Here is a 26488-nt window from a genome sequence, read left to right on the forward strand (position 1 = left end):
CCTTGGAGGCAAGGATTCTGGGGCTTCGCCTGACATACTTTGGACATGTTGTAAGGAGAGACACGTCTTTAGAGAGGGACATCATGCTGGGCAGAGTGGAGGGACAGCACAGGAGGGGAAGACCCTCTATGAGGTGGATTGATTCAGTGACTGGGGTAATCGAGTTGGGGGTGTCAGAGGCAGTGCTACTGGCACAGGCTAGAGCAGGGTTTAGGGCTGTTGTACATAGGGTCGCTATGAGTCGCAAACGACTCGATGGCACATAACAACAACAACAACAACCACCTATGGGATTGCAGTGCAGCTTCTTGCCACTAGGCCAGGAGAGCTCCCTAGCCATGGCTCTTTTCAGACTCAATTTTTTAAGTCTGAGGATCTCCCCTCTACCTCCCTTGGGTCCTCCCATTCCGCCTGTGAAGGCAAAGCAGGGTCTCACCTCCCAGATGTTTTAGGTTTATGAACCCAGCAACATGGGTTAAGCCTCAGAGAGAGAACGCAGAAAAGTTCTTTCTCAAGTTCATCGTCCTTCATTCTGGTCAGTGGGCATAAGATTCAAGAAATGGAATCTGCTCTTTCCCTCAGGCTCCTCATAATGTCAGCATCTGGCCGTGCCTGAGATGAATTAGGACACATACTCATCACACAAGACGGCCCTCTCAATTCTTGCCAAATATTAATGCAGCTGATCCCAGACCAAGAAATAAAAGCCCCATCCCCAAACTGCAGTACGGAGATGGGAGCAACTAGAAAGTCTCTAAGGGTCACAGACGAAGGCCGGTAGACATACTAGGATGGGAGAGCCTCAATGCAGGTGGAGGAGGTGAACCACCGACAGAGAAGGAAAGAAATCAATGGCAGGGAAGTCACTCTAGGGGACTCCACTAAAGGACTTCCGTTTGATGCTGTCCAACCCACAGGTGGATGGATGTCAGTTTTTCTTTTTTCTTTTTTTTTTTTTAATATGCACAGAGGTAACTCATGGTTGCTGGGAAGCCGAACACTGTGACACTGATGAGTCAAATGCGAGAATGGTTACCCAGGGTGGACAGTGTTTGGTGAAGCTTCCCGGTTAAAACAAGCTTGGAAGCAGGAGTGGCATCCACTTCAGTAACAGCTTGCCTCTGGAAACCCTATGAACCTGGAGAAAGGATGAAAGTTATACAGGGGTCCAGGTCTTTCATTCATAGGGTCGCTATGATTAGCCTACCAATGTACACGTAGGAAGGATTGAATTGGTGTGTATTTTACACAACAACAACAACAACAATATGCCAAGTTCCTAACTGGTTTCATTTCTTGCATTTTAAAAACTCTTCAATGACATCCTTGGCCTGGGATTCTTTGCCATGGTCCTTAACAACTATACAACTGCAGCCAACGTCTTTGCAGGGCTTGCTTTCTTGGTCAGTTTTGCAGAGGCCTATCCACTCCCCCACTTTCTTATCATCAACCTGTATCAGGTTGATTTGGTGTTCAGCAAAGGGCCTCTACTCCCATGACAGACATAGACTCATTACAGTTGGATGCCAGCCCGCAAAGACGGGCATGGCGCTTCTCGAAGGCTTTGGCAGCTTCGCGGGTTCCACGTGCTAGGTCATCATGGACGAGGGCGGTCTTTAGCACGTCTTGTAAAGAGCGGTATTAACGTCCACTACACCTCCAGCAGCCATGCCTTCCTCAGTCACGGCAGTGGGTTACGGGTGGAGTGGAATCTTGAACGCACCAGGGCCTCACCCTCCACACAGGTCGGTGATGACGGGAAAAGCAGATGCCACTTTTTTATTTTGCTATTGTTGAGAAAACACACAGAAAAATACACACCAATTCAATCCTTCCTGCGTGTACAGTGACAGCAACCACTCACCCTTCTCTGAGCTGTTCCCTCTCTTTAACATAAATTCTCTGCTTCTTTAGGTTCCTATATTTCAAACTGCTGTAGGCAAGTTGATCTCATAGATAGTTCTAAGCGAGGAATAACGCTCAAGGCTGACCTTTTGATAACAGTCAAGCCAAACTATAGGGAGCTCTGGTAGCCTGTGGTAAGGAACTGAGCTGCCAAAAGGAAGGTAAAGGGTTCGAATTCACCAGACGCTCCATGGGAGGAAGATGGGCCATCAACTCCTGTGTGATTTACAGCCTCTAGAAACCCTATGGAGGGTGTCAGCTATGGGTCAGTTCTAACTCTATGGCACACAACAGCAACATAGGAAGCTGAGTGGTAAGGAGCTGTGCTGCTACCCCAAAGACATGGGTTTGAATCCACCAGCTGCTCCACAGGAGAAAGGCAATCAATTTCCTCTCCTGTGATTTTCTGGAGAAGCAGATGGGCTATGAGTTAGCTACAACTTGACAGCATATAACAAAAAGCTTGTTGTTCAGTTTTAAGATGATATCAGGGGATGTTTATGGTTTAAAGATTATTTCCGGGAAGTAACTTCTATGGTTCAACTACCTTCTACAGTTTCACAAAGTCTAGAGTCCATAGGAATTTTAAATTCTGTTCCACAGTTTCCTTCTTTTGATCAGGATTCTTCCCCTGAACGTTTGATCAAAAGGTTCAGGCACCCTTCAGTTCTTCTGGTTTCATGGCAAAGGAGGCAGCTGTCCACAGAGACAACCGAGCTTACATATTCCATATACTCTTCTATTCTTGTCTCTCCCTCTTCTGTTGTTCCAGACAAAGACATAATTTTTTTTAAAGCTGCCATATTTAAGAATTGGGAGAAACTGCATCAGCAATTCCTTGAGAGCCTTTAGTTGAATTTGTAGTTAAGTTTGGGACAGTTATGCACTGTTCTTATTTAACCTTATTTTGTTGTTGTTGTTGTTGTTGTTATGTGCCGTCGAGTCGCTTGCGACTCATAGCGACCCTATGTATGCTGGAAGACTTTTCAATGATTAAAAACTTGTATATGCAGCAAGCGAAGTGACTGTGACAAGAATTTGTTATGAGTAGAGAGGCTGGTTCGATCGTTTCAAATCTGACATCTTATTAAAGGGCAGGTCAGTGCTGTTTGTAACCAGGGACTAGTGTTTTTCTAAAACTCCAGACTTAGAGCTGCTCTTTTAAAACACATACACACACACAAAACCAACCACCACAACAAAACACCAACACATACACACACCCCCAATCTGAAGATCCAGTCTGCTCCCTCTGAACAGAAAACAGAATGGTCCATTTGCCAAGGTGCTCCATTCCTCCTAACTTTTAGATCATTAGATTTCACCTTGAAAATCCTTTCCAAGAGTGTAACAGGGCAGAGCTTCACAAAGTAATTAGAGGCTAAGGATGCTGGCCAAGTTCTACAAAGTTCAACCCCATTATATGCATGGAATAGGCTTGTATTTTTATAAGCACTGAACTCAAAAAATTCAAAGTCCTTATTGCCTCCAAGTCAGAATCAATTCATGGCTAACCCTCCAGCACTTTCGAATTGTAAACTGCACAGGAGGAGAGTGCCTCTCTCTCTCCCAGGAGGTGCTGGTGCTGTTGGCCCTCCTGAGGCTTTGTCAGAATCTCAATTCCCCACGCACTCAGGTGGGAGGGGGGTTTAATAAGTGAAACCATCAACCTATTAAGGTTGATTATCTGGCTAAAGTGGGTCTTTAGCTTTTTCTTTGTGTCCTATCAATTTGTTTGGACAATCTGCATTGATTTTTGAAGTTGAAAGGATATCCAACAATTTTTTTTCTTAATTTATAGTTCTCGGAAGTCATCCTCCACGCAAAAACATGTATTGAGCAGCTGCTATCAATCACGAGTCACGTGTTCATCCAAAGGAGAGGGAGAGAAGGGGGAGCTATCATTCTATCAGAAGCAACACACAGGGAACTGAATTTCTACTCTACAGTGTGTTGACGCCAGGAGTGAGGGTGGCCCATTTCACTGGCAGAGCCTGTGAAACTTAACCCCAGCCAGTGCCAAGACGTCAAGAGGCCTGGCACGGAGATAGTTCAGTGGGGCCAGCACCCAGATATGCCAGCTTGTGAAGACAGAAAGATGCCCGTATGCTCTGCAAAACTTCAGGAGTGGGCCCAGGAGGGTGTGATGGAGCAAAATGCGTATCCCCACACAACGCCTGTCATTTACTGGCCAGTTTTTACACAGCACTCACAATCAATACACCAATTACGACCACAGAACAACAGTACCACACAAGAGCCTTTGTACAACAACGGCGATGTTCTACACCTGGGCTGTCACATAGAGCTGTTACTGGTGTTATGTGCTGTAAAGTTGGACCGACCCGTAGTCGACCCTCCAGTAGGTTTTTAGAGGCAGTAAATAGCATGGTAGTTGACCGTCCATCTTTCTCCTGAGAAGCAGCTGCTGGATTCAAACCAGGTGCCTTTGGGTTGACAGCGCAATTCCTTACCACAGTTCCCTGTACAGATGGCTACTGAGTGCTTAAAATGTGGTGACCTTGACTGATGAACTGAATCTTTCATTGGACCTAACTGGAATTAGTGCAATTCTGAGTGGCTAAAGAGAAAAGTAGCAGAATCTTGGGGCTGATTGGCAAGGGGTAAGCCAGGCAAGCAAGCAAGGGCACTTTATTTTATTATTACTATTTTAGTATTTACAGAGATCTGAGGGCATAACCAGCAGGGAGCACTTCTCTGGTGGTCTGAATCCATCAGCAGCTCCAAGGGGAAAGACAGACAATCTCCTCCACTGAAGGGTCAGTTACCAGTCAGTTCCCACTCTATGGCAATGAACTTTCAATTCACAGTAACAAAACTGTAAAAACCAGAGGGAGGAAATAAAAAAACCAGTGGTTGCTGAAACTCTCAAGGGTGCTCTCCTGTCCTCTATGCAGGAACTCCTGGGATCTGTTATATAATAACACTGAAGAACACTCCACCGATGAACTTGTCTTTGAATCTTCGTTTAATCAAGCCTGGAGTTCTCAAACTTTGAATATGACTTTCCAATCAGAGCTTTGAAAGGTGATTTAAGGGGCAAAGCAAAGGGTGCTTTTGACTTGGAAACAGGAGTCCCTTGGGTTGGTGCAAACAGTCATCACACTTGGCTGCTAACAGAAAAGTTAGTTATTTGAGTCTCCCCAGAAGTGCCTCAGAAGAAAGTCCTGGTGATCTAACTGCAGAACAATCAGCTGTCAAGATCGAGATCTACTCTGATGCTCCAAGGAGTCGCTAGGAATCTAAACCAACTCAAAACAGCTACATTTCTTCTTTCTATGGATGATTTTGACCTTGAAATCTGAAGGCTTCAATGTCCAAGGCACATAAATGATGGGGTGGGTCTCCAGGATGGAAAGGAAAGGAGGGACTGGTCAGGGAGGCTGGCCAACCAGAAGCCTGACTCAGCCAGGAGCAAGAGGGAGGCTGGCATGCCCTGGGGACAGCAGCGCGTGGCCTGTCCGGCTGCTCAGAAAGTCAGTTTCTGCAAGGTCACAGCAGGGCTGACCCCATGGCCGGGAAGGACAGAGAGCACGGGCCTTGGGTCTCTGTGGTTGTAAGGAGCCGCTTGAAAATCTAAAGCAGAAGAGGGGGACAATCAGACCCGTGCTTCTCAAACATCCCATGAGAAGCAATACAAACACGTCAGGAAGGAGCGAAGTCTGACCATTTCAAAGAGTATTATGTCCCTCGGAGGAAAGGAAAGACAGCCAATCATCTCACCGACAGCAGAAATCTGAGCCTGGATAATTATTTCCAGGCAATGGATTATTCTGGAAACAAAGCCATCCTCTCTAGCCGAAAAGCTGCTTTTACTCCACTCTCTAGGATAAAAGTTCCACCCATTAGATCTTTATAAAGCCATTTGCGCGTTTGTTCAAAGGCATGTATTTATTGCTCACTGACTAGCAGGGCCACAGAGTGGGGGATAAAACCACCGCCACAGTCAAGTCCGATCAGAGCAAGCCGATAGGACGGAACAGAACTGCCTGTAGGGTTTCTATACCTCTTTACACAAGCAGACGGCCTCATCTCCTAAAGTGGCTGCTGAGGGCCTTTATTTGCAGCCGAATGCACTCATCACTGTACCACCAGGGCCCCTGCAGAGAGGAAACAATTCCCAATCAAAGTTTTTTGGGGTTTTTTTTTTATTACTTTTGTGTGAGTGTACCGTCAAATCAGATCTGACTGGTACAGGAGGAGATTGTCCCCTCCTTCCCCCGGCAGAGCATCTGGTGGATTCAAACCATGCGCCTCTGGGATTGTAGTTGCAGCTCCTTGCTACTAGGCCACCAGAGCTCCCCCCAATCAAAGTTATCCACTGTAGGATTTTTTTTAGTACAACATGTATTTTAATGAAAAATGAAGATCACCCCCGTGTGCCAGATGGTAGAAGAGACACCCAGGATTCAGGGGCAGCGTCTGCGCCTCTCGGGCTGCCTCTAGGAGGGTGCCCGGGCCCTTTCACACTGCAGACGATGGAGCAGGTCCTGGTGTCCTGTGTGCACTGTCCTTGTGAGCCCGACCTGCCCAACACCAATGGCAGGTGACTGGGCAGCTTGACAGGCTTGCACGTGGCTCGTGCCCATGATGGCTACTCACGGCAGTCGAGAGGAAAGGATTCCACAGGACATTTGAGGCTGTAAATCTTTCCAGAGAAGCCTGCTCATCTTTCTGTCACGAAGCAGCTGGTGGATCTGAGCTCCAATCTTTCAGTCAGCAGTGCAGTAAGTTATAAAGGCCTGAAAACTGCTGAGGTGGGAGTGAAGAGGACAGAAGAAATTCCACATAGGACCAAAGACCCAAAGGCCAGAGAATTTAGAAGGTCAGGGTAGCTGAGAAACAGCCAGTCAGAATGAGGACTGCAGGATTTTAAATTTCACCCTGACATTTCTCCCAGGATTTTAGAGCAGAGTGGGGTGGCCTGAGCGGAAATATCTTTTGGGAAGATCTGGAGTACAGGGGTGAAGACAGCTGGTTAGACCAACTAAAATACTACCACCAGGGAGCTCTGGTGGCCTAGTAGCAAGAAACTGCACTGCAATCCCAGAGGTACAAGGTTCAAATCCACCAGATGCTCTGCTGGAGGAGGGGCAATCTCCTCCTGTACCAGTCTGACCCAATTTGATGGTACACACACAAATAATAGTTAAAAAAAAAAATACTACTACAGTTCAACACTGGTAGCTTGGGAATATATCATGGCTATAAGAGTTACAGAAAAGTATTTGGGGAAGCAAAAAAATGGAAGAATCAAGAACGATTCTTAGACAATGGCAAGATGTTGGGCTTGGTCACCACAGAGAAGCCAGCGCTGTGTTTCCTTGGGGAAAAGCAGGGGCTGAGATGTGAAGTCAGCTTAGCATGTGTGGCGTTTGAGATACCTGGAGACCACAGGTAGGAAGTGAGGTGACAGCTGACCACCTCCATCATGACTCGGAAGAAATCTGGGGTGGGAATAAAATTGTGAACCGGAAGAGCCACAGATGTGGGCAGGTCACCCACAGAAAGAACATGATGAGGGAGGGAAAGAAAAGCACTTCTTTGGGGGACTTTCTGGGACTCCAACATTGAAATGCTGGAGAATAAGGTGGTTCTGCAGAAGGAAAAAAAATCAAGAGTAGAGTCAGGGGTGGGGGGGTGGGAAGAGATGGTGTCCAGAAAAAGAATGGCCAACAAAGTACAGAGAAGTCAAGTAAAATAAATGCACGTCCTGGGAGACAGCAACAGGGAAGCTTTGAGGAACTTCAGTAAGAAGTTCATGTGAAGGGATAGAAACAGACCCAGGATGGAGCGGGCGGAGGGCAACACGGGAGGTGAGGAACCCAGACCGGAGTTAGTGGACCTACAAGGTCTGGCTTTAAAGAAGACACAGGATAGAATGGTAACTAGGAGGAAATACGAGGCATCCAAGAGAGTAGATGCAGGAGACCTGAGCACATTCAAGTCTGTGCAGGCCGCAAAGGAGCCCCTAGGCTGCTCACAGTTAACACGCTCGGCTGCTAACTGAAGGCTGGCGGTTCTAGTCCACCCACAGTCATGACAAATAAAAATTTTAGAGGTTTACTTCTGAAAGTATCAGGAACACAGCTCTGCTCTAACATGCATGCATGTGGTTGTCATGGACAAGAATTAACACGACACGGAGACTGGTGGTCAACATTCCTCAAAATATGAAACACAAAAGAAGCTCTGGTGGCCTAGTGGCAAGAAGCTGCCCTGTAATCCCAGAGGTATGAAGTTCGAATCCACCAGATGCTCTGCTGGAGAAGGAGGGGCAATCTCCTGTACCAGTCAGATTCGATTTGACAGTACACACACCAAATTAATAAAAAATTTAAAAAAAAAAAGAAAAAGAAACATAGATCCCCCCAGGCTGCAATTCCAATCCCTGGTCTGTGATCATCCCCACAAAAGAATCGTCCACCAACATTCACAGCATCGGTCTTCATCTGCAAAATGGGGAAGGAACCCAAATGCCCATCAAGTGACAAGAGCATAAAAGGAATGCTACTCCGCCACCAGCAGGAACTGAGCCCAGGCGGCTACGAAGTGAGTGAACTCTGAAGACCTTACTTCAAGCCCAAGAAGTCAGACACAATTAAGCACAGCATCAAGATTGCAATGGACATGAACTTACAAAACTAAAGTCCAGAGGCGGGGGTGTGTGTGTGTGTGTGTGTGTGTGTGTGACGTGTTGAGGGGGAGGAGTGATGAGGGCAAGGATGCTGAGGGGTACAGGGCTTCTTTCTGGGGCTCTAGGTTTACCGAGGGTGATACTGTTAGGAAACCTGGCAGCACTTTAAACAGGTGAGCTGTAGGGTTAAATGAACTGTATCTCAAAAACAGCTTTAAAAATTAGATACCCCCAGCCTGAAAAATATCCACCATCAAGACGAAACAAAGTACCTTCGGCTGAAACTTTTGGGGCCCTGTGGCACCATGGGTAAGTGCTCACGGAGAATGAAAAGGTCAGCAGTTGAACACATCAGCCGTTGCTCCAGGGGGAAAAAGAATTGGTGACCTGCTCCTACAAACACTGTTGTTAGGTGCCATCAAGTACGACTCTCAGTGACCCCATGAATGAGAGATCTGAGCCCTGTGCTGTCCTGTCATCTCTGCCACACTCAAGCCCACTGCCGCAGTCACTGTGTCAATCCATCTGGTTGAAGGTCTTCTCTCTCACTTATCCACCTTTCCCTACAAAGATTTCCATCTAGGAAATCTACTGGAGCAATCTGACTCTGTCCTTGGTGGCCTAGTGCGGTACGTGTTGGGTTGCCAACCCAAAGGTTATCGGTTCAAAGCTACACCTACTCCTCAGCAAAAAGCTGAGCAGTCTCCTCTTACCAAGACTTAGAGCCTCAGAAGTCCAAGGGTCAGGAGTGCGAACTCTTCAGTGGCTTCTGGTATAGAGCCACCATGAGCTGAAATCAACTCAAGAGCACAGCACACAACAGACTAGATCACATTTTAGTTCAACAGGCACTTGATGGGGCTGTGGGAGAAATGACTGTTGTTTCAAAATTAGGGGTGGTTAAATTTTGGTCAGAGTCCTTTAAAATGCTACAAAGAGCCGCATGAAGACCCTAATATGGACAAAACTGGAGCAAATGAGGTTTTCAACACAGAAATCAGGAATCTAAGCTTTACGGATGTTGCCTACATGAATCCAGTGACAGCTGCAGAGTACGTGCTATGTTTGCCAAGAAAGGAGGGTGTATGATCTGGAAACCCAAGATCCAGTTTCCAGGTTCTCGAATACTCTAGATCTTGTTTAGAGAGGTACAATCTGGCAATCACCTCACCTTCTTCCTGGGAATGGCATGTAAGAATGAAAATAATGGATGCTCCGTTTTGGTTTTGTTTTTGTTTGCAAAGAAAAATTCCGAGCACTTCAGCATCACACTAAGATACTGGAATAGGAAAAAGTATCTAAGGTTGTATTTTCTTAAAGCGTTACCTTGAAAAAATGACAGACAGTGTCTCTCTCACACAGAGTCTCTCTCTCCCAGAGATCCAACAACCCCTCTGTGGAAGAGACTTCATTTCCATACGACAGCATGCACACGGACCCTGCACTAATCAGGTCTGGCGCTGCTTAACAAATTGCTGTGACTGTATATTCTCCAGCCTCCTGTCTCAGAAAGCACATCTACATCCCAGCCAATCTCAGCCAGAATGGTAACTGTTCAAGATTTTAATATCTTATCGCAGCGAAGAGGAGACTGTTGAAGATTTTAATATCGAGGGCTTCCGCTGCATCTGTGCTGGGTTTCCCAGGGGCTTGTTTCCGCGTGTGGGTGACATGACACAGACAGTTTTAAAAATGGTTTCAGCTGCGGCAGCCTGGCACCCACCCACCATGGTCACGACCCAGCAAGAGGCGAGGCACTGGAGACGTGAACTCAAGGAGGGGCCCATCGTTTTCCAGACTTCAAGGCCCTGGCCTTTGAGGTGCTGGCTCTGGCGTGGGCATCGTGCAGCCCAAACCTTGCGATGAACTGTGCTGTAACCAATTCATCGAGGAGAATGCAAACTGACAGACCTCGCCCCACTGCCCCGGAGGTGTGCTTTGCTGAGTGCATGCATGGTCTCTGGGAAACTGCTTTGCACAGACCACAATTCTGAATCAGGAAGGTTTACAGGAGAGGGTGAGAAATTAAACCCACTCAGACCTGGCAAACACAGAGGGAGCTATCATTTAGCTGGGCAGGGATCAATAGAGGTGCTCCTGCCTCTGATACAGAACGCCCCTAAAGGCCAAAGCCCCCAGCAGTAACTGATAATGTCAGTTACCATTATTTCTCTTACTTGTGGGCTCTGTACACATATGGGTTGGAAGCATGGGATACAGTCCACTATTAAGAAAAAAGCATCCAAAGCAAAGCTGACGCCAGCTTCCCACATTACTAATCCATGAAATCTCTCTGAACCTATTTCATCCTCTGTAAAGTCGGAATAACCAGCCGCCTATCTATCTCACTCATTGGGAATGAGATGGAAACGAAATTATCTGTATATAAAATATCTGGCACCTATAAGGACTCACACAACAGGGGCTCTGCAGATCCACCTGGCATCTGGACCACAGCGCCAAGTGACGCGCGGGCACCTCTGAGCTGATCATTACCCCCGGACACAAATGTCAACGTGACATCTTGAAAGCTCAGGAGCAATGTCTCCGGAGAACAAAAATGCTGCGGTAAATGCCAAGGCTGACAGAATGGCAAAGGCTGACTTGGGAATCGCTCGGTTAGTAAGTAACTGCATGTCAGGCGGAGGGAGGCACACAACGGAAATGTACCTACAAACCTGAAAGGTTGTAGGGACTCAATAATCAAAACCCACTGTCCATTCCAATCTGTGACCCGAACGACACAGGGCTATAAATCTATGACGCATGTAATTCAGGTACCGTAATCTGTCTCCCAAGGTGCAGCTGGTGGGTTCAAATCCCCGACTTCCCATTAGTCAATGAGTAGCTTAACCACTGCATCACCAGGGGACACAGCTCAGGGCCCACATCCTCTGCCAGCAAGTATACAACAGAACTGCCCATTTCCCAAGACACCTGTGTGGTCACTTGGGTCTCCTCATGGGGAACTACGCCTTCTCCGGAGAGGGCAACGTTAGTGGGATGAGCAAGGCCAAAGGGCAGACACATGATCTGAGACAAGCTCCCTGGGACTCTGCCGGGTTGTCCTGAGGAGACATGAACGTGCCCCACGCCCCAGAGAACGCTGGTGCTCCAGCCTTCCCCTGGATGCCAGAAACCAACCTTCCCGCAAACACCTTCCTGCCCCAAAAGAGGCAGATCTGGCTCCCTTTGCTCACAACCAGAAGACTGCATGAGGAGGTGCTGCTTGGGAACTTGAGCCCTGGACTCCCCAAAGCATCAGAACAGCAGGTTGGAGGGATAAGCGCACATTCCCCCTGCCCAGGTCATCAAACTACATGTGGCCTCTGAGATCATTAGGGCTTCAGGAGAGATAAGCCTTCCTGCCAATCACCCGTCATAAGCGTCTTATTTCAACTCTTCTCCTTCGAGCTCTCAGAAGCTCAGCAACTCCAGACCCTGACTCCAGGCCTTTGCAGACAGCCTTCTCCCTTCTGCCCCCACCCTGAATGGCCCTGTCACCATGAGCCCCTGTCAGAACGGGGATCTGGGAAGGGCAAAGCCCAACAGAGGTGCGAGCACAGCTCCACTCAAGGCAGCTGCCGGGGAACGGCAAAGATCTCCTGAGAAGGTAGGGAACCCCTACAAACCCTGCCACCCCAACACAAAACAGGGGCTCCAGAGTCCCTGAGAAAATCAGGTCAACAGCTCTGTTCCTATGGCACCCAGGGCAATGAGACAGCAAGCCAGCATGAGGTGCACAGCGTCAATCCAAGACTCAGAGCAGTACATTTCCATCCGCCTACTAAGTGATCCTACCTGATTCTTCACTGTGCCCCGCTGAGCAGGGAGTCTGCCTGGGTGGGGTCTGCGTACCCACCCCGGTGCCTTCCTCCTACGGGGTGTATGTGAAGGAAGTAGCACCCATTTTAATGACTTACCAGACAGTAGATTTGTTTCTCCTTCTTCATCCCAATTCTAATTAATTCTAGTTAAATCACTCACTATGTCCCAGGCAAACATGGTTACTGCCCACTATAAACATCTACCTTCGTCTCCCTTTAAAAAGGTGAAAGGGAGGCACAGAGAGGATGAAGAATGAGGATGAGATCAGCCAGGCAGAGGGGGAGTGAGAATCGAACCCATGAAGTCCAACTCTAGGGCAGCCAGGGTTTTTAAACCTCAAGGCCATCCCATCTCTCAAGCAGAAGGCAAAGGTAGAGTAACATGATCTAAGCTCACATTCCAGCAAAGATGATAGTCACAGAACAAGAAAATGCAAGGTCATGGATACGAGTGAGGAAAGAAAAGAAGGAAAGTTCCAAGGAAACTTCTGGAACACTGGAATGCTCACTTATCTTGATGCTGGTGGTGGTGGCTACGTGGGTTCAAGTTCACCAAATTTGACCTTGTGGATTAGTAGAGCATTCCACACACTTAGCTGTGTTATGTTCTAACTCAGATGAAAAACACACCAGACGACACTAAACAGATGGCAGGAATGGGAGGTTACAGATAAGCCAGGGGACATAGTGAAAATGAGCCACATGGGGACAGATTAGAGCTGGAAGGAACCAAATGCATAAACTCACATCTGGCTTAATACAGAGATGGGTGTACGTTGAAATCATAGTCTATTTACAAAGCAGTTTCCTAGATGGAATAGACTGGTTTGCACGCAACTACAAACTAGAAAGGGAGCCCTGGTGGCTTAGGGCTAAATTGTGCAGTCCATCCAAAGGTTCACAGTTCGAATCCACCAGCTGCTGCACATGAGAATGATAGGCAGTCAACTCCCACACGATCTGTTGTTGCTGTTGTTGTTCCACTCGGCCACCAGAGCTCCCATGTGAACTACTGCCTCTGAAAAGCTATTGAAGGGTCACTTGTGATTTGGCTCTAACTTGAGGGCACACAACTGAACTAAAAGGTTGGCAATTTGATGCCACCCAGCAGCGCAGCACAAGGCAGCCTGATGATCTATCTCCTTCGATCAAGATCCTTGAAACCTGGGGAGCTCTGGTGGCCTAGTGGCAAGGAGCTGCAACTACAATCCCAGAAGCGAACGGTTCAAATCCACCAGATGCTCTGCTGGGGAAGGAGGGACAATCTCCTCCTGTACCACTCAGATCTGATTTGACGGTACACGCACACAAAAATAATTAAAAAAAAAAAATTAAATTAAAAAAAAAGAAAAAGATCCTTGAAACCTGAACTATTGCCATCAAGTCCATTCCGACTCATAGGAAGCCTGTATGAAGGAGTCGGCTACCGGAAGGCAGCACATCCCTTAGAACAGGGAAGCTCCATGCTGCTGGACACTCTCTCTAACCTTGCTCTGTGAGTCTCTTCCTTTCTAGCATCTTGGTGGTAATAAATTTGTAGTTGTGAACATTGTATAATCATTCCAGGGAATTCCTGAACCCGGAGCAGTCGGAGGAGACACCCCATAAGGCTTTCAAGGCTGTAATGTGAAAGTAGACTACTGTGACATTTTCCCCCACTTTTGAATGTATGAACTTTATTTACACACACATGCTGACAATGGTAAATATGACAGGGTTCAGCACAGAGGCTGATGCATGAGTGGGATGGCCAACACTGTCTTCAAAGAGTAGATGACCACAACTTTTACCCAAGGAGCAGCTAATAGGTTTGAAGCACTGGCCTTTCTCTCAGCTCTGATGGCCTAGTGGCAAGAAGTTGCGCTGCAATCCCAAAGGTTCGCGATTTGAACCCACCAGATGCTCTGCTGGAGAAGGAGGGGCAAGCAATCTCCTCCTGTACCAGTCAGATCCAACTCGATAGCACACAAGGCAAAAAAAAAAAAAAAAAAGTGGAGACAAATGCCCCTCGTGGAAGAATCCCAAGTAACTTATGTAATTATTTCTCCCTTAAAGAAGCAAAAGCTGCATATGTGATTTTGTTCTAAAGAAAATAGATAGGATGGCGTGCTCGCTTTGGTAGCACGTGTACTAAAATCAGACCGATACAGAGAAGATTAGCAAGTCTCTGTGCAGGTATGACACATAAATTTGTCAAGTGTTCCATATTTAAAAGAAAAAAGAATACATGATGGAAATGAATTGTTTGGGAATTTGGTTTGGGTTTTTTAATTTGTTTATTTGTTTGTTTGTTTTCTTAAGAGAAGGACAATTTCACAGTGGAGAAACGTGACAAACTACCTCAGCCAGGTGATCAAGGTCACTGCCAGCTGTGGTAAGTCACACAGAGAGCTCTCATTCTTTTTATATAAAGAAAAAGACACTTTCCCTCTGAGACCTCCCTCCCAAACCCATCATACCCAAGTCTCATGAGAAAAACAACAGACAAATCCCAACTGAAGGTCACTCCACACATCAGCTGACCAGTGCTCCTCAAGGTCATGGAAAAACAAGGAAAACTGAGAAACGGTCCTAGCAGGAGCCTAAGGAGACATGACAGTTGAACATGATGTGGTTTCCTGGCTGGGTCCAGATGTTAAAGACCAAGGATATAGGGGGAAAATCATACGGATTTTAGTTAATAATAAAAACAGTCAAAGAGAAAAACCCCACTGCTCAGCTGAGTTGATGCTGAGTCTGGCGACCCTCCACCAGGATTCTGAGACTATATAAACCTTTACAGGAGGAGGCAGCCCAACGGGAGTGGGTGGCGGCTTTGAACCACTGACCTTTCAGTCAGAAAACCAGCATGTTGATGCACTAAGCCACCAGGTCTCCTTTCAACTAATAATGTATTGACAAGGGCTCATTAAGGGTGACAGATGTATCAAACTACTGCAACATGTTAATTAATAAAAGGGGTGCTCTAATCGGCACATGGGAACTCTCTTACGATCTGCATAACTCATCTGTAAACTCAAAGCTATTCTAAAAATGTTCAAGATGAGATGTGTGGGATGAGAAGTATACAGCCAGGACTCCGCGTGGGGCATAAGACACAGGAGGACAGACGACAGAGACAAGGTGGAGTGAGTCACAGAGGGAAAGGACAGCCAAGGGACAGAGCCACACGAGGGGAATGCAGGTAGACGGTCAGCCGTGGACGCAGGTGACAGGGAATTTGGATTAGAACCCCAGGTCGCTGGAAGGCCAGTGGAGAGTGTTAGCCGAACAGCCAGGACCTGCTCAATGTTGCTAAAGGCTCCTTTGGCTGCAGTGCAGACGGCTGGAGAGGAGCAGTGCAAAAACCGGGGCCACAGGCTCCCCAGGGTGCACTCCAGAAGCTTGGGTAGAGGTCGACCCCGCCTACAATGAGGTCAGAGCCCCCAGTGAGCACGGAGCTGGACTAGACAAGGGGGCTCTTCCTACAGACAGGAGCTGAGCAGGGCAGGCCGTCCTCCCTGGGTGACCCTTACGACAATGAAGTCTGGATGTTGGTCTGGGACACTGAGTCTCAGGGGAGGACAAGCCTCGGAGCACCCAGGGAAGAGAACCTCCTTCGAGGCTGACCTTCAGTTTTGCTTGGCCTCGTGATGTTTGACCAATGGGAGCCTGACTGGTCCCACTGAACCGCTGTCATCCACACGGCTTTCATTGTCTGATTTGTGAAACAGATCACCAGGCCTTCCTTACTCGTCTGAAAGCTCCATTAAAACCTGCTCCACATCACAGCAACACGAAGCCTCGAGGGACAGGCGGGAGGCAGCTACACCTGAGGTGCACTGGCCTGGAATCGAACCCAAGACTCCCGCAGGGAAGGCGAGAATCCTACCACTGAGCCACCACTGCCTCATCATAAGGCGCTCACAGAGAAAGCTCCTGCACCAGGCACCAGCCTTCATGGGCTGACTCCTCACAGGCCCGAGGTCGAGGTCTGATCCTAGACACTCAAGCCGAGGGGGCAGGTCCCCGCCGCAGAGCAGGCCCAGGAAGCACTTCTCCAGACATGGCCCCTCCACTGGGCCACACTTCCTGCCAGACACCTTCAGCGCTGAGGACACTGGGGCTGGGAAGTGGTCACCTCGCTCTGCATGTTCTCATCACCGACCACTCAGAACACTTCAGGCAGGTTATTTCCTCATGCAAAACTCCCCCCGGTTCCCTTCACCGCTGACGTGTGGACACCTCGCCCACTGGGTGGCCGGGGCTGTGTGGGGGCTGTGACAGCCGGCAGCTGCTCTGACTCAGCCCCCCCAGCCCCCCATCACAGCCCACGCACCCAGCCCGCTTGGCCCTCCAGAACTCTCCACCTCTGCTCTTGCACATTCTGCCCAGCCCCCAGCCGCCCAGGTCATGCCACCAGCCTGCAGCTCCCCATCAGGGTACAGCCTGGACCCCCTGACCTTTGCCCCAAATGACTGTCTTAAAAATCCTCAAAAAGCACCTTTTTATCTGATGCCTTCAGGGAGCCCCTCTCTGTGACATCGGTGGCTACACGGGAATGGCCTTCTGAGGGGAGGAGGGGACAAAGCTCTCCTCTCTGGTTGCCTCCTGCCTGACACCCTCCCTCCCTCCTTCTTTCCCTCCCCATCTCCCATAACCCACCCAGGGCTGTAAGCTCAGAACTGGCATCAAGGACTTGTTGAAGAAATAAAACTCCTTGGTTCATCCATTAAGCTTGGAGAAAAGCATTTTCATCAGCCAAAGATATGAAAGATGTCTCAGTGCCTTGTTTTCAAAAGCACCCTGAAGGATAAGGGGGTCTCACTGCTTCCCCGTAAGAAACCCCATAAAAATCTGCCTCACACAGGCCCAACACGCAGCGACAGTGCCTCAAATCGAAGATTCTGGGGCGCTAACTCAGGATTCTGAACAAAACTTAAGCCACCTTTGCCCTCACTTGCAAATTCTTCCTCCTCAAAGCAAACATTGTAGGAAGTTCGCCATTTTTTCACCTCTGATCCAAGATCACCGTTATCTAACAAAGTGTCCCAACTTGGCCCCGCTTCAGCGATTCCAGGGAGGCCTGTTATTAAAATCCGTAAAGCAGCAGCAGCTGGAGACCGCCAGGCGCTTCTAGAACATGTTTTATTAAAATCTTTGACTCTGGAGAGGCGGCCAGCACCCTCAGTCGTGACAGGCACGCGTTAAAACACACCAGCCACTCAGGGCACCTCCGAGCACACACGAGGCAGAGGAAATCAAAAGGAGGCAAAGCCTCCACAAATTAGCTTCATCCATCAAAGATCCCAGCTCTCAAAATCAAACACGCGTGGCAACGGTGGTGGCTAGGGCCACACCTGGCCGCTCCTGGCCAAACAACAAAGAGGAATTCCAATTTCCTCTGCTCTGGAGTAGACAAGGTTTTTCACTCACCTTTGGAGCGAGTAGAGATATCCATGCCCTCTACCACCTCTTGTTCTGTTTTTATTTCCTCTTCAGCCAAGCTGAAACAGAGCAAATGATGTTCATGCTTAGAAAGGGTAAGAACTGGCCCCGTGGAGAAGTTGTTAGAGGTTCCCTCAACAAACCCACCTTGCAGATAAGTCCCCCATCTTTATCTTAGGCAAGGGTGGGGCGCCAAGACCCCCACACTGGATTTCCAACCGAGTGTGTGAAGAAGGCTCCTTTATAAAGGAGATTTTTAATAAACACTAGGTTGTTCTCTGTCTCCAGTCAAATTGCTAATACAACTTGCATGGGGGGTGGGGAGAGGGGAAGCTTGTTTTGGACACACAATTACAATCTCACCACCAGCAGCCAATGAGAATCCAAGCCATTGGTAAACAAGTCTGCAATTGATAACACCAGGTTTGAAGGTTGGAGGTGTCTTGGGGAGGTGGGGAGGGTGTCCAAAGCTCTGATTTGTAAGAGTATTTTGTAGCTCTCCCCCTTAATCCTACAACCTCCCCCAAAAATCAGGAACATGAGAAATAGGCATACATGTTAAATTATAAAGTAGCAAAATACTCCCAGGCTTCTAAAAACAAAAAAGCCTAGTTTTAAACTATTCCAAATACCAGCATTTTACCCAAGAAGGAGGTCTGGGGTTCCCCACTCTCACCCCTGGACATTTCCTCTGGCAGCACTCTTGTGAGCTGTGACTAATTACCCCCCACCACAAAAGTGGAATCAGGAAGGATTATTCAAGACACAGCTGGGGGCTGGGGAGAGAAGTCGAGAAAGCAGGCCCTTTGCTGCAGAGGTCTCTTCATCCAGAATCTTCTTTCTCTCCGCTTTCAGCAGCAGCAAGCAGAACACACATCTCTCTCCCTCCCTCTCTCTCTCACTCTCTCTCTCTCTCTCTCACACACACACACACACACACACGTGCACACACACCCCTTCTAAGCCAAACCAGAGGAAAAAAAATAAAAGTGCAAATGGTCTCCGGTGCCAGAACTTCTCAAACATTCAGAATGACACTGAAGTGATAAGAATCTGAGCGATTACACAAGATGCAATTCCATCAGACTCTGGTTCAACCTGAGGAAAAGGGTGCACCAGGACTTGGCAGAGCTGGAATTTTCCATTTGGAAGACGCAGAGCCAGGGCAGGAAGGAAGCTGGGACGCAGACGAAGGATTAGAATGTCCTGTCTGTGTTCTGTGGGCTGGGGTTATGACAAGGCAAAAGATAGGTCCAAAATGGCACCACTCAGGCCTGGAGTTCCAGGCAGGGACGCTTCATGAGTTATGTTTGCTATTTATGGGAAGAGGAGGAATCAGAGGGTGAGCTACAGAGAAAAAGACTAAATCAGAATTAAATCATCAGAACTTAAAAGGCCGCTACCCTACATGGTACCAGAAGAGGAAAGGAGTTTAAATCCGGATATTAAAGCCCTTAGTACTTAACTGACCCTCATGCACAATTCTGCTTGTGCTTCATCTGTATAAAGCCCATGACACAAATCGACAAATAAATAACTAACAAATTGTTAGAAATGGTTTTCATCAGAACTGAGCAGCCTCGACACATCACTGACACGCAATAATAACAGGGTAATTTGAAGGTGATTTCACCATGAATACGTTCTACTTCAAGTTAATAGGTAAACATTCTCTTGGAAGAAGACCCCCGCCAGGGACCTTACACAGGTAATCCAAATGGCTTCTTGCTTGGAGTGACTGGAAAAAATTTGTTTATATGTTAGGGTTTGGGGTTTTTTTGTTTGGTGTGGTCGTGGTGTTATTTTTAAATAAATTTTAACAAAAGGTCATGTACAACCTTCAGAGATGGGGTGGATGGTTCAGTTCAAAAGAACAAACAGCCAGGCTGAGCCTTCCAAGCAACCAAAATTATGTGTCCCTCTTTAGCATGGAGTATGTGAAATCCTAAACTTCGTGAAATCAATCCAATATTTGGGGTGATGGAGACAAAGTTCATCTGTGATCCAACCCAAAAGTGTAATGGGGAGAAACCACTGTGTATAGCAGAGAAAAAAAACAAAACAAAACAAAACAACACACAACAAAACCAAAACCCACTTGAAGGATTTCTGCAGCAATGAAAACATTCAGAGGTGTATTGACCATGGAGGGGGGGACTGCACTGAAGAGAACAATTATTTGGCTTGTAACAGCCTACAGAGAAGCTGAATACTTGAGGCAGGAATGCTGCTGAGAGGCTAAGAGAATGCAAACTAGTGATGGGGGTGGCTATTTGCTGCAGAGTTTAAGATAATCAATTCTGAAACAGGAGGGAGGAGGGAGAAAGTTAAGCTGTTTTATCTTTCCAAGTATTACAAGTGAGCCTCATAATCACCTAACTTTAGCAACAGCACCACCAGCTTTAGCCAAGGATTCCAAGCACAACAATTTAAAGAAAACTATCTTTTGCACAGATCAACAAGGAAGCCTTTCAAAGGGAACCTGCACAAACCGCGCGCGCGGGCACACACACACACACACACACAAGCGCGCGCACACGCAAACAATAACTTGCATTTGGCTGAAGGAAACTGCACTGTCTGTGTATTAAAAGGAAGATGGGGCGGGGAAGATTTCATTTACAAAAAGCAAAGACCAGAATGCAAAATTAGTCATTCTGAATAGCCACATCTAAAGGGACTTCCTTTTTCTATACCATTGATCTTTTTTTTTTTTTTTGGTTTACTGTCAAGTACGAGGATGCAGTAGAGAGAGGAAAGAAAAAACCCACTATAAATTTTAACATCAAGCTTGACAGTTAAGAGAAGGCTTGTACTTGTCCTGAAAGCCACACAAGATCTTGGTCAATTTAGATTAAGAACTGTTCAGTCATATGTGAGTTTAAAAACAAACAAACAAAAAAAAAAAACCTGACACACACAAATCAACTGGTCAAATAACATTAATTGTTAAAAAGTAAAGGCAGCAGCATCTGAAGAAAACACTCAAAACTCCTGTCATTGACACACTCCAGTCTTCAAACACACACAGCTTCATCCTTCCATCCCTATCAGCCGGCCTCCAGCACTCCCCAGGATAACTTAAAATAAAAAACAATCACACAACACGCCCCTGGTTCAAACTCACATTACCTTTTTTTTTTTTAATTAGGTCGGCTGGGGAGATGCCTTCCCCCGCCCCTTGAAGGAAAGAAAGAAGTTAGCTGAAAACCAAAAAGCAGCTTCTTAAACCAACAGGAAAATGCAGCATCAACTAGTTGTATAGACTGTACACTGCCTTACAACCTCCATAAGCCACTTGCCTATGGATTCCACAAACTGGATACAGACAGGGCAGGCGATTCAAAGAAACCACCAGACCTGCAAACAGGAGTCAAGCCCAACCACTCCCAGAAAGGACAGAATTTCTCCCCTAGTGCCTGGGCTCGCTCCTTAACCTGCACGCACAGAGAAAGAGCAATTAAAAGTTGCAGATCAACTGCTGAACCTCCAGGATGTTTTAAGCTTTCTGATTATGAATTTTGAGGACTCAAGGTTGGTCCGTAATTCCCAGGAATGCCATCCTTTCCACGCTTTCAAAAGAGAGAGAAGAAAAAAGCATCTCGTTTTGACAGCAAAATGCCTAGATACACAATACCCAGACAGCTCTTTTCCCCCAAGTGCCTCTACTATCTTGACTTTTTAACCAAGAATATCTAACCCATGTAGAATACATAACCAGCATGCACAAGACTGTCCACAGAGAAGGATCACAGCACAGCAAGAATCATGCATCATGCCAAAGGAGTTTTCTGCTGGTTTTCACTTTCATTCACAACACAAAACTGGTCTAGGCTGTGAGACACAGTGAATCCCAAGACACAACTTCCTCTCCTAGATGACAAAAGAGTCAACAGCAGAAATTTCTTTTAAAAAAAAATAAAATTTTAAAAAAAAATTAAAACCATGCTTCTCTAAATCTGCAATTAATTTAAGAGGGGGGGTGGAAAAAAATGGGGGGGTTGGAGGGAATGGTTAGCAGAGCTGTGTCTGAACACTCACCTAACAGGCAGAGGCATCGGGAGCTAAGCTATTTATGCAGGATTCTTAAAATGGCGTCTGGCAACACTGCCTCACTCCAGAAGCTAAAATGGTAGCAGTTTGTTCAATAGCTGTAGCTGATCTTCAAGCAGCCCTGCCAGCCTTCCTAAATATCAGAACTAGGAAAAGCTCAACCAAAGGACACCAACCCAACGTTTAGATGCTTTAAAAAAAAAAAAAGGAGAGAGAGAGAAGAAAAAAAAAACCCTGCAATGACAGGGGGAGTTTGTGAAGTCACAAGTTCCTAAGGAAAGCCCTTTTCCCTCACAGAGCCGAATCTTCAGTGGGAAGCTCTGGGACGAGGCTCCCCCCAGCCTTGGCCCTCGAATTGGGTGGGTGGGAGGCTGGGAATTATATGCAGCCCTGTGGCATGAATTGCAGACAGACAGACAGGTGTATCCTTAACATTATAAGGTTAAGGAGAGCAGGCTGGGGAGGGGGGAGGAAGCCCAGGGCCCCTACTCTCAGGGTATCAGAAACCAGCTTTGCATCCATACCAAACGTGCTTCAAGGGCAGCAGGCATCTGCGAAAGGCAAGCTAAGGACTGCACGCGGATCTGAGGCCAAAGGAAAATGAAAAAGCTTGTTTATATGCCTGAAAACGGCCACCAAACCCCAGCCCTCCAAAGCGGCCAGTTGCTAAGATAGTTAACGTCAAGGAGAGGGGATCCCAGTCTGCAGAGGAGAAATGCAAAGGAAACATTCACTTAACCAACACACAGGACGCTCCCAAACGAGGTTTTCCCCCCTGTCCACCCCAAGCAGGGCCCTGGGCGTGAACAATGGAGATTTTGCAAAACCCGATTTTCAGAGACCGAACTAAGAGCCAGAGCTCCTACTGCTGCTCCAGTCTGAGCTGGGGCCTCAGGTCTCCTCTGGAGTGAGGCGTTTCAAGGTGACTGCTTTTTAGCTCCAGGGGAAAAGGAAGGCACGGTGCCCACGGCGGTGCCAAGGCCAGACCAGGATCCTGGCATGGCGCCGGCCGGTAGGTGGGTGATCTTGCTGGGGACAGCCAGCCTGGCAGCACTGCTGGCCGCAGAGGCTACATGGCTCCTGCTGGCTTGTTTGTCTGCAAGGAGAACGGGGAGGAGGGGGAAGGGCCATGGCAGCCTTAGCAACCTGAAGCCAAGGGTGAATCCTTCACTTGTTGTGTTTTAAGGGCAACCAAAGGGATTCGAAACCTATTCCCTTATTACAACTCGGCTGGTGGAGGCCAAAGGCAGCTTTTCCAGGCTCTCTTTTTGTCCCCCAGGGTCAAACCAGAGGCAAACCTAGATCTAGGTTGGGAGCTGGGCTGACAGATGTTTGCTGCCTGTCACAGGAGAAAGGAAGCAAAGCCATCACATTTAAAGTGGTTGGACCTTTAAAAACCTACCTTTAGCTTGAAGGTTTTCTAGGTGTCATCCCCTTTTTTTTTTAAAGTGACTCATTTTCTCCTCATTCTCCCTATTTAAAGTACTGAAACAGATTCCCCTCGGGTTCTCCAGGGGACAAAAAAGGGGGATGTTTTTGTTTAAAAGAAAAGGGGTTTTTACAAGGGCGAGAGAAGGGGGGGCTATTGTTTTCATCCCTAATTTATAATCCAAGAGGCCTCATTGTTTCTTTCTTTCTGACTCAAATCTTTGAACGGTTAATTATAAAAGTAACTGGACTTGGCTCCAGTGGGCTGTGTTCATGCTCAGCAATTAGAAAAACTCAGCAGAAAGTTTACTGAGTGATTATATATAATTAATTCCTAGTTACAGACTGAACGCTGACCATTTTCTGGAGCTAATAAGCGCAGTGGCTTCCCCTCCCCCACATGAACGCCACTTAATTTCCCAAAGCAGAAAGTAAATCCATCATGGAGGGTCTTGAAGGAAGGGGAAAGAGGATAAAAAAAAAGGGGGGGGGGAATGGAGGAATCAAAAGCTCCAGTGTGTCTGTGTTTGTTCCCTGCAGCTGAACACCCTCTTTGGGGACTAAGGAGACAGAAGGGAAAAGAGAAAACAGCCCAGCATTCTGTTCCTCCCTCTGCAATTTATAAACGTGGCAGAGGGAACATTCTACCTTGATGTTAAAAAAAAGAAAAAAATGGACAAGAGGGGAGGGGAGAGACCCTAGGAATGTTGGAAACCTTCTCTCTCCAGCTTGGTGGATGTGCTTTTCCTAAGGAACAAAAATGGTAGAAATTTCCAGAAGGCCCATTCTCAAGCCAGCTCCTGCAATTGTCAATCTTTAACCTTTGCTCTGAGTCTATTGGTTCAGAAGCTGGAAAAAGGAAGCCCATTGGGCTGCTCTGGGAGGCAGTACACTGCTGTCCCGACCTAGCCCTGCTGCAATGCAGGCATTCCCCCCCCCCCCTTTCTTTCCTCTATAGTGCAAATGGAAAACAATGCTACTTGGAAGACAATTAACTTTTTGATAGACTCATGCTTTGGTGGGTGCCACTGGAGCAGAGGCAAGAGGCTGGCGTGGTCCAGGGCTGGCAAGGAACGGTGGCTGTACTACGGAAGAAGACCTCTGCTTTCCAAACCTGTGGGAGCCATTTTTACACAAGCTTTTAGAGGGCAAATGCCTTGTCCTCAAATTTCCTTCCAGCCCAGCAAACAGTATTATGCAAACACTGGAGGCACCAAACCATAAGTCTTGTGATTAGATATTGCTTTAGGGAGGCCATGAGAACCTCAATATATAATTTCCATTTAGAGCAAGAAGATAAGAACAAAGAAAAGGGCTGAGTGTCTCAACTTACTTGTATGGGGGTGGTAGTATTGTTCAATTTCAAGTATTTAACATCCTTAACTGCCTGGGCCTTTTACTTCAAGAGGCTGCTGGCCTGCCTGACGCAGTTCTTTCTCAACTTAGAATCTGGTACATGTCTCCCTTATTTAAAGGAACCTTATTTCCAAACCAATGCTAGAAGGTGGACTGCTGAACACTAACTTAAGAAGCATTAAAAAAAGAAAGAGGGGCAAAAAAGAGAGAAGATTGTCTTCATCAAGTTGGCATAACACAGCAAGTGAACATACTTTTTGCATTTACAGTCACGCTGAATGGGCCCCCAAGCTGGAAATTTATGGCGTGAACTTGTAGGGAAATTCTGAAGGTAATCCTAACCAAAAATCTACCTTTACTCACTGGCAAGTTCTAGCTACAGCATTAAGGAAGCAAGGGAAATGTTTGGGGCATGGGGAAAATAAAGTTAAGAAATAAATCATGAATACTGATGTGTGAGGTCAGCCTGGGGAAAAAGGCAAGAATCTGTGGAAGGAGTCTTGCATCAAACCAAGTCTAGCAGTGGTGATAGTTTTGTATCTTGATTATCCTTAAACATATGTACTGACACCCCCAGCCCTGACTCCCACCCCCACCCCACCCCCAGCTCCTGCCCCTCCAACTTCCAAGGCTCTGTCACTCTAAAAGAAAACACATTTCCCAAGCAGATCATCTACCCCAAGTTCTTATACCCAAACCAACCCAGTCAAAGGTCTAGAATCAAGTCACAATGAACTGAACATTTCTCCCCTAGTTGAGGGCAAACAGGAAGTGTAATCTTCAATCCTAGCTGTGGATAATCTGGAAAAACAGTAGATTCAAACAGTCACCTAAGATCGAGACACTATTAATTTTTTCTTAAAGTTCTTGTTTTATTACCAAAAATAAACTCCCCAAATGCTAGAGCCAAGACCCTCCCTTCCCTATTGCAAGCAAATACCCAATGTCCCCAAAACTCCTTCTTGCATGGTCACAGAGGAAATGGACTGCTTTACTTACCCACCAAATGTTCAAGCAAGCGTCTCATTTTTCCAGAGTTAGGAAGAGAGAACAAGCTGGCAGAATGAGGACTTGATCAAAAAGGAAATTTTTGTAAAAAACAGTTACATGGGATTGCTAAATACACCCATACAACGCGCAACACACACATCCAACACAACTCAACTGAGGATGGGAAACTGTCAGAGCCACAGACATGATTTTATTTCCTCTGCTCTAGCACAGGAGGGCAGAGGCTACAGTGTGGGGTGTGCTTTTTAAAAAATAAATAAAAAGAATGGAAGAAAACAAGGAGAGAAGATACATTAGTTCATTGAAAACCATGCAAGAGGATAAAGCTAAGGGGTCAAAGAGTCCTCACAGATTTATTGCAGGATGTTGTCCAACATGCCCCCATTCTCCCCCCCCCCCCCCAGCTCCATTCCTACTCCAAAAACTTCCTCCAACGCCCAGAAAACACTTTGAGAAACATTTGCTGGCTGTAGGCTGGCTTGCAAGAAGACTCTGAAATCAAGCCCAGGTCAGGAGAAAAAGGCTTGAACCAGGTAAACTGCAGCAAGCAGTGAGAAAAGCCCTGAATGAACAGACCACGCTTGCATTCACCACCACCCACCTAGGCCCCAGCAGCAACAGCTCTCGCCTTGTGCTCTGCTGAGGGCTTGGTGCTCTCTCTGACAAACACACATCCTGCTTGTCACAAGTGAGTTAAGCCTGCCCAGGCCCTCTTTGGAGAGGTAAACTTGCCTGCTTTGCTGTCTGCCATGAGCCTGCCTTGGAGACAAGCCTGCCTGCTTATCTTCCATGTGACACAAGAGACAATAGTGCAGGGGGAGAA

The 26488-nt window shown here is 47.1% G+C and overlaps 1 protein-coding gene across 15 annotated transcripts in view; it reads right to left on the reverse strand.

The window, feature by feature from the left end:
* ZMYND8 (zinc finger, MYND-type containing 8) overlaps positions 1–26488 on the reverse strand; it is a 133733-nt gene that overhangs the window by 106403 nt on the left and 842 nt on the right. For 13 of the 15 annotated variants that reach the window (XM_006881604.1, XM_006881615.1, XM_006881612.1 and 10 more), the window contains exon 2: positions 17806–17876. In XM_006881604.1, the coding sequence (XP_006881666.1) occupies positions 17806–17830 (25 nt within the window). In that variant the 5' untranslated portion in view covers positions 17831–17876. Of the gene's footprint in view, positions 1–17805; positions 17877–25653; positions 25725–26488 lie in introns of those variants that run through there. The other 2 variants (XM_006881603.1, XM_006881614.1) reach the window with 2 other exon arrangements.

The sequence above is a fragment of the Elephantulus edwardii genome, unplaced genomic scaffold (genome assembly GCF_000299155.1).
Source record: "Elephantulus edwardii isolate Elephantulus edwardi_28Jun2011 unplaced genomic scaffold, EleEdw1.0 scaffold00015, whole genome shotgun sequence".
NCBI lineage: Eukaryota > Metazoa > Chordata > Mammalia > Macroscelidea > Macroscelididae > Elephantulus > Elephantulus edwardii.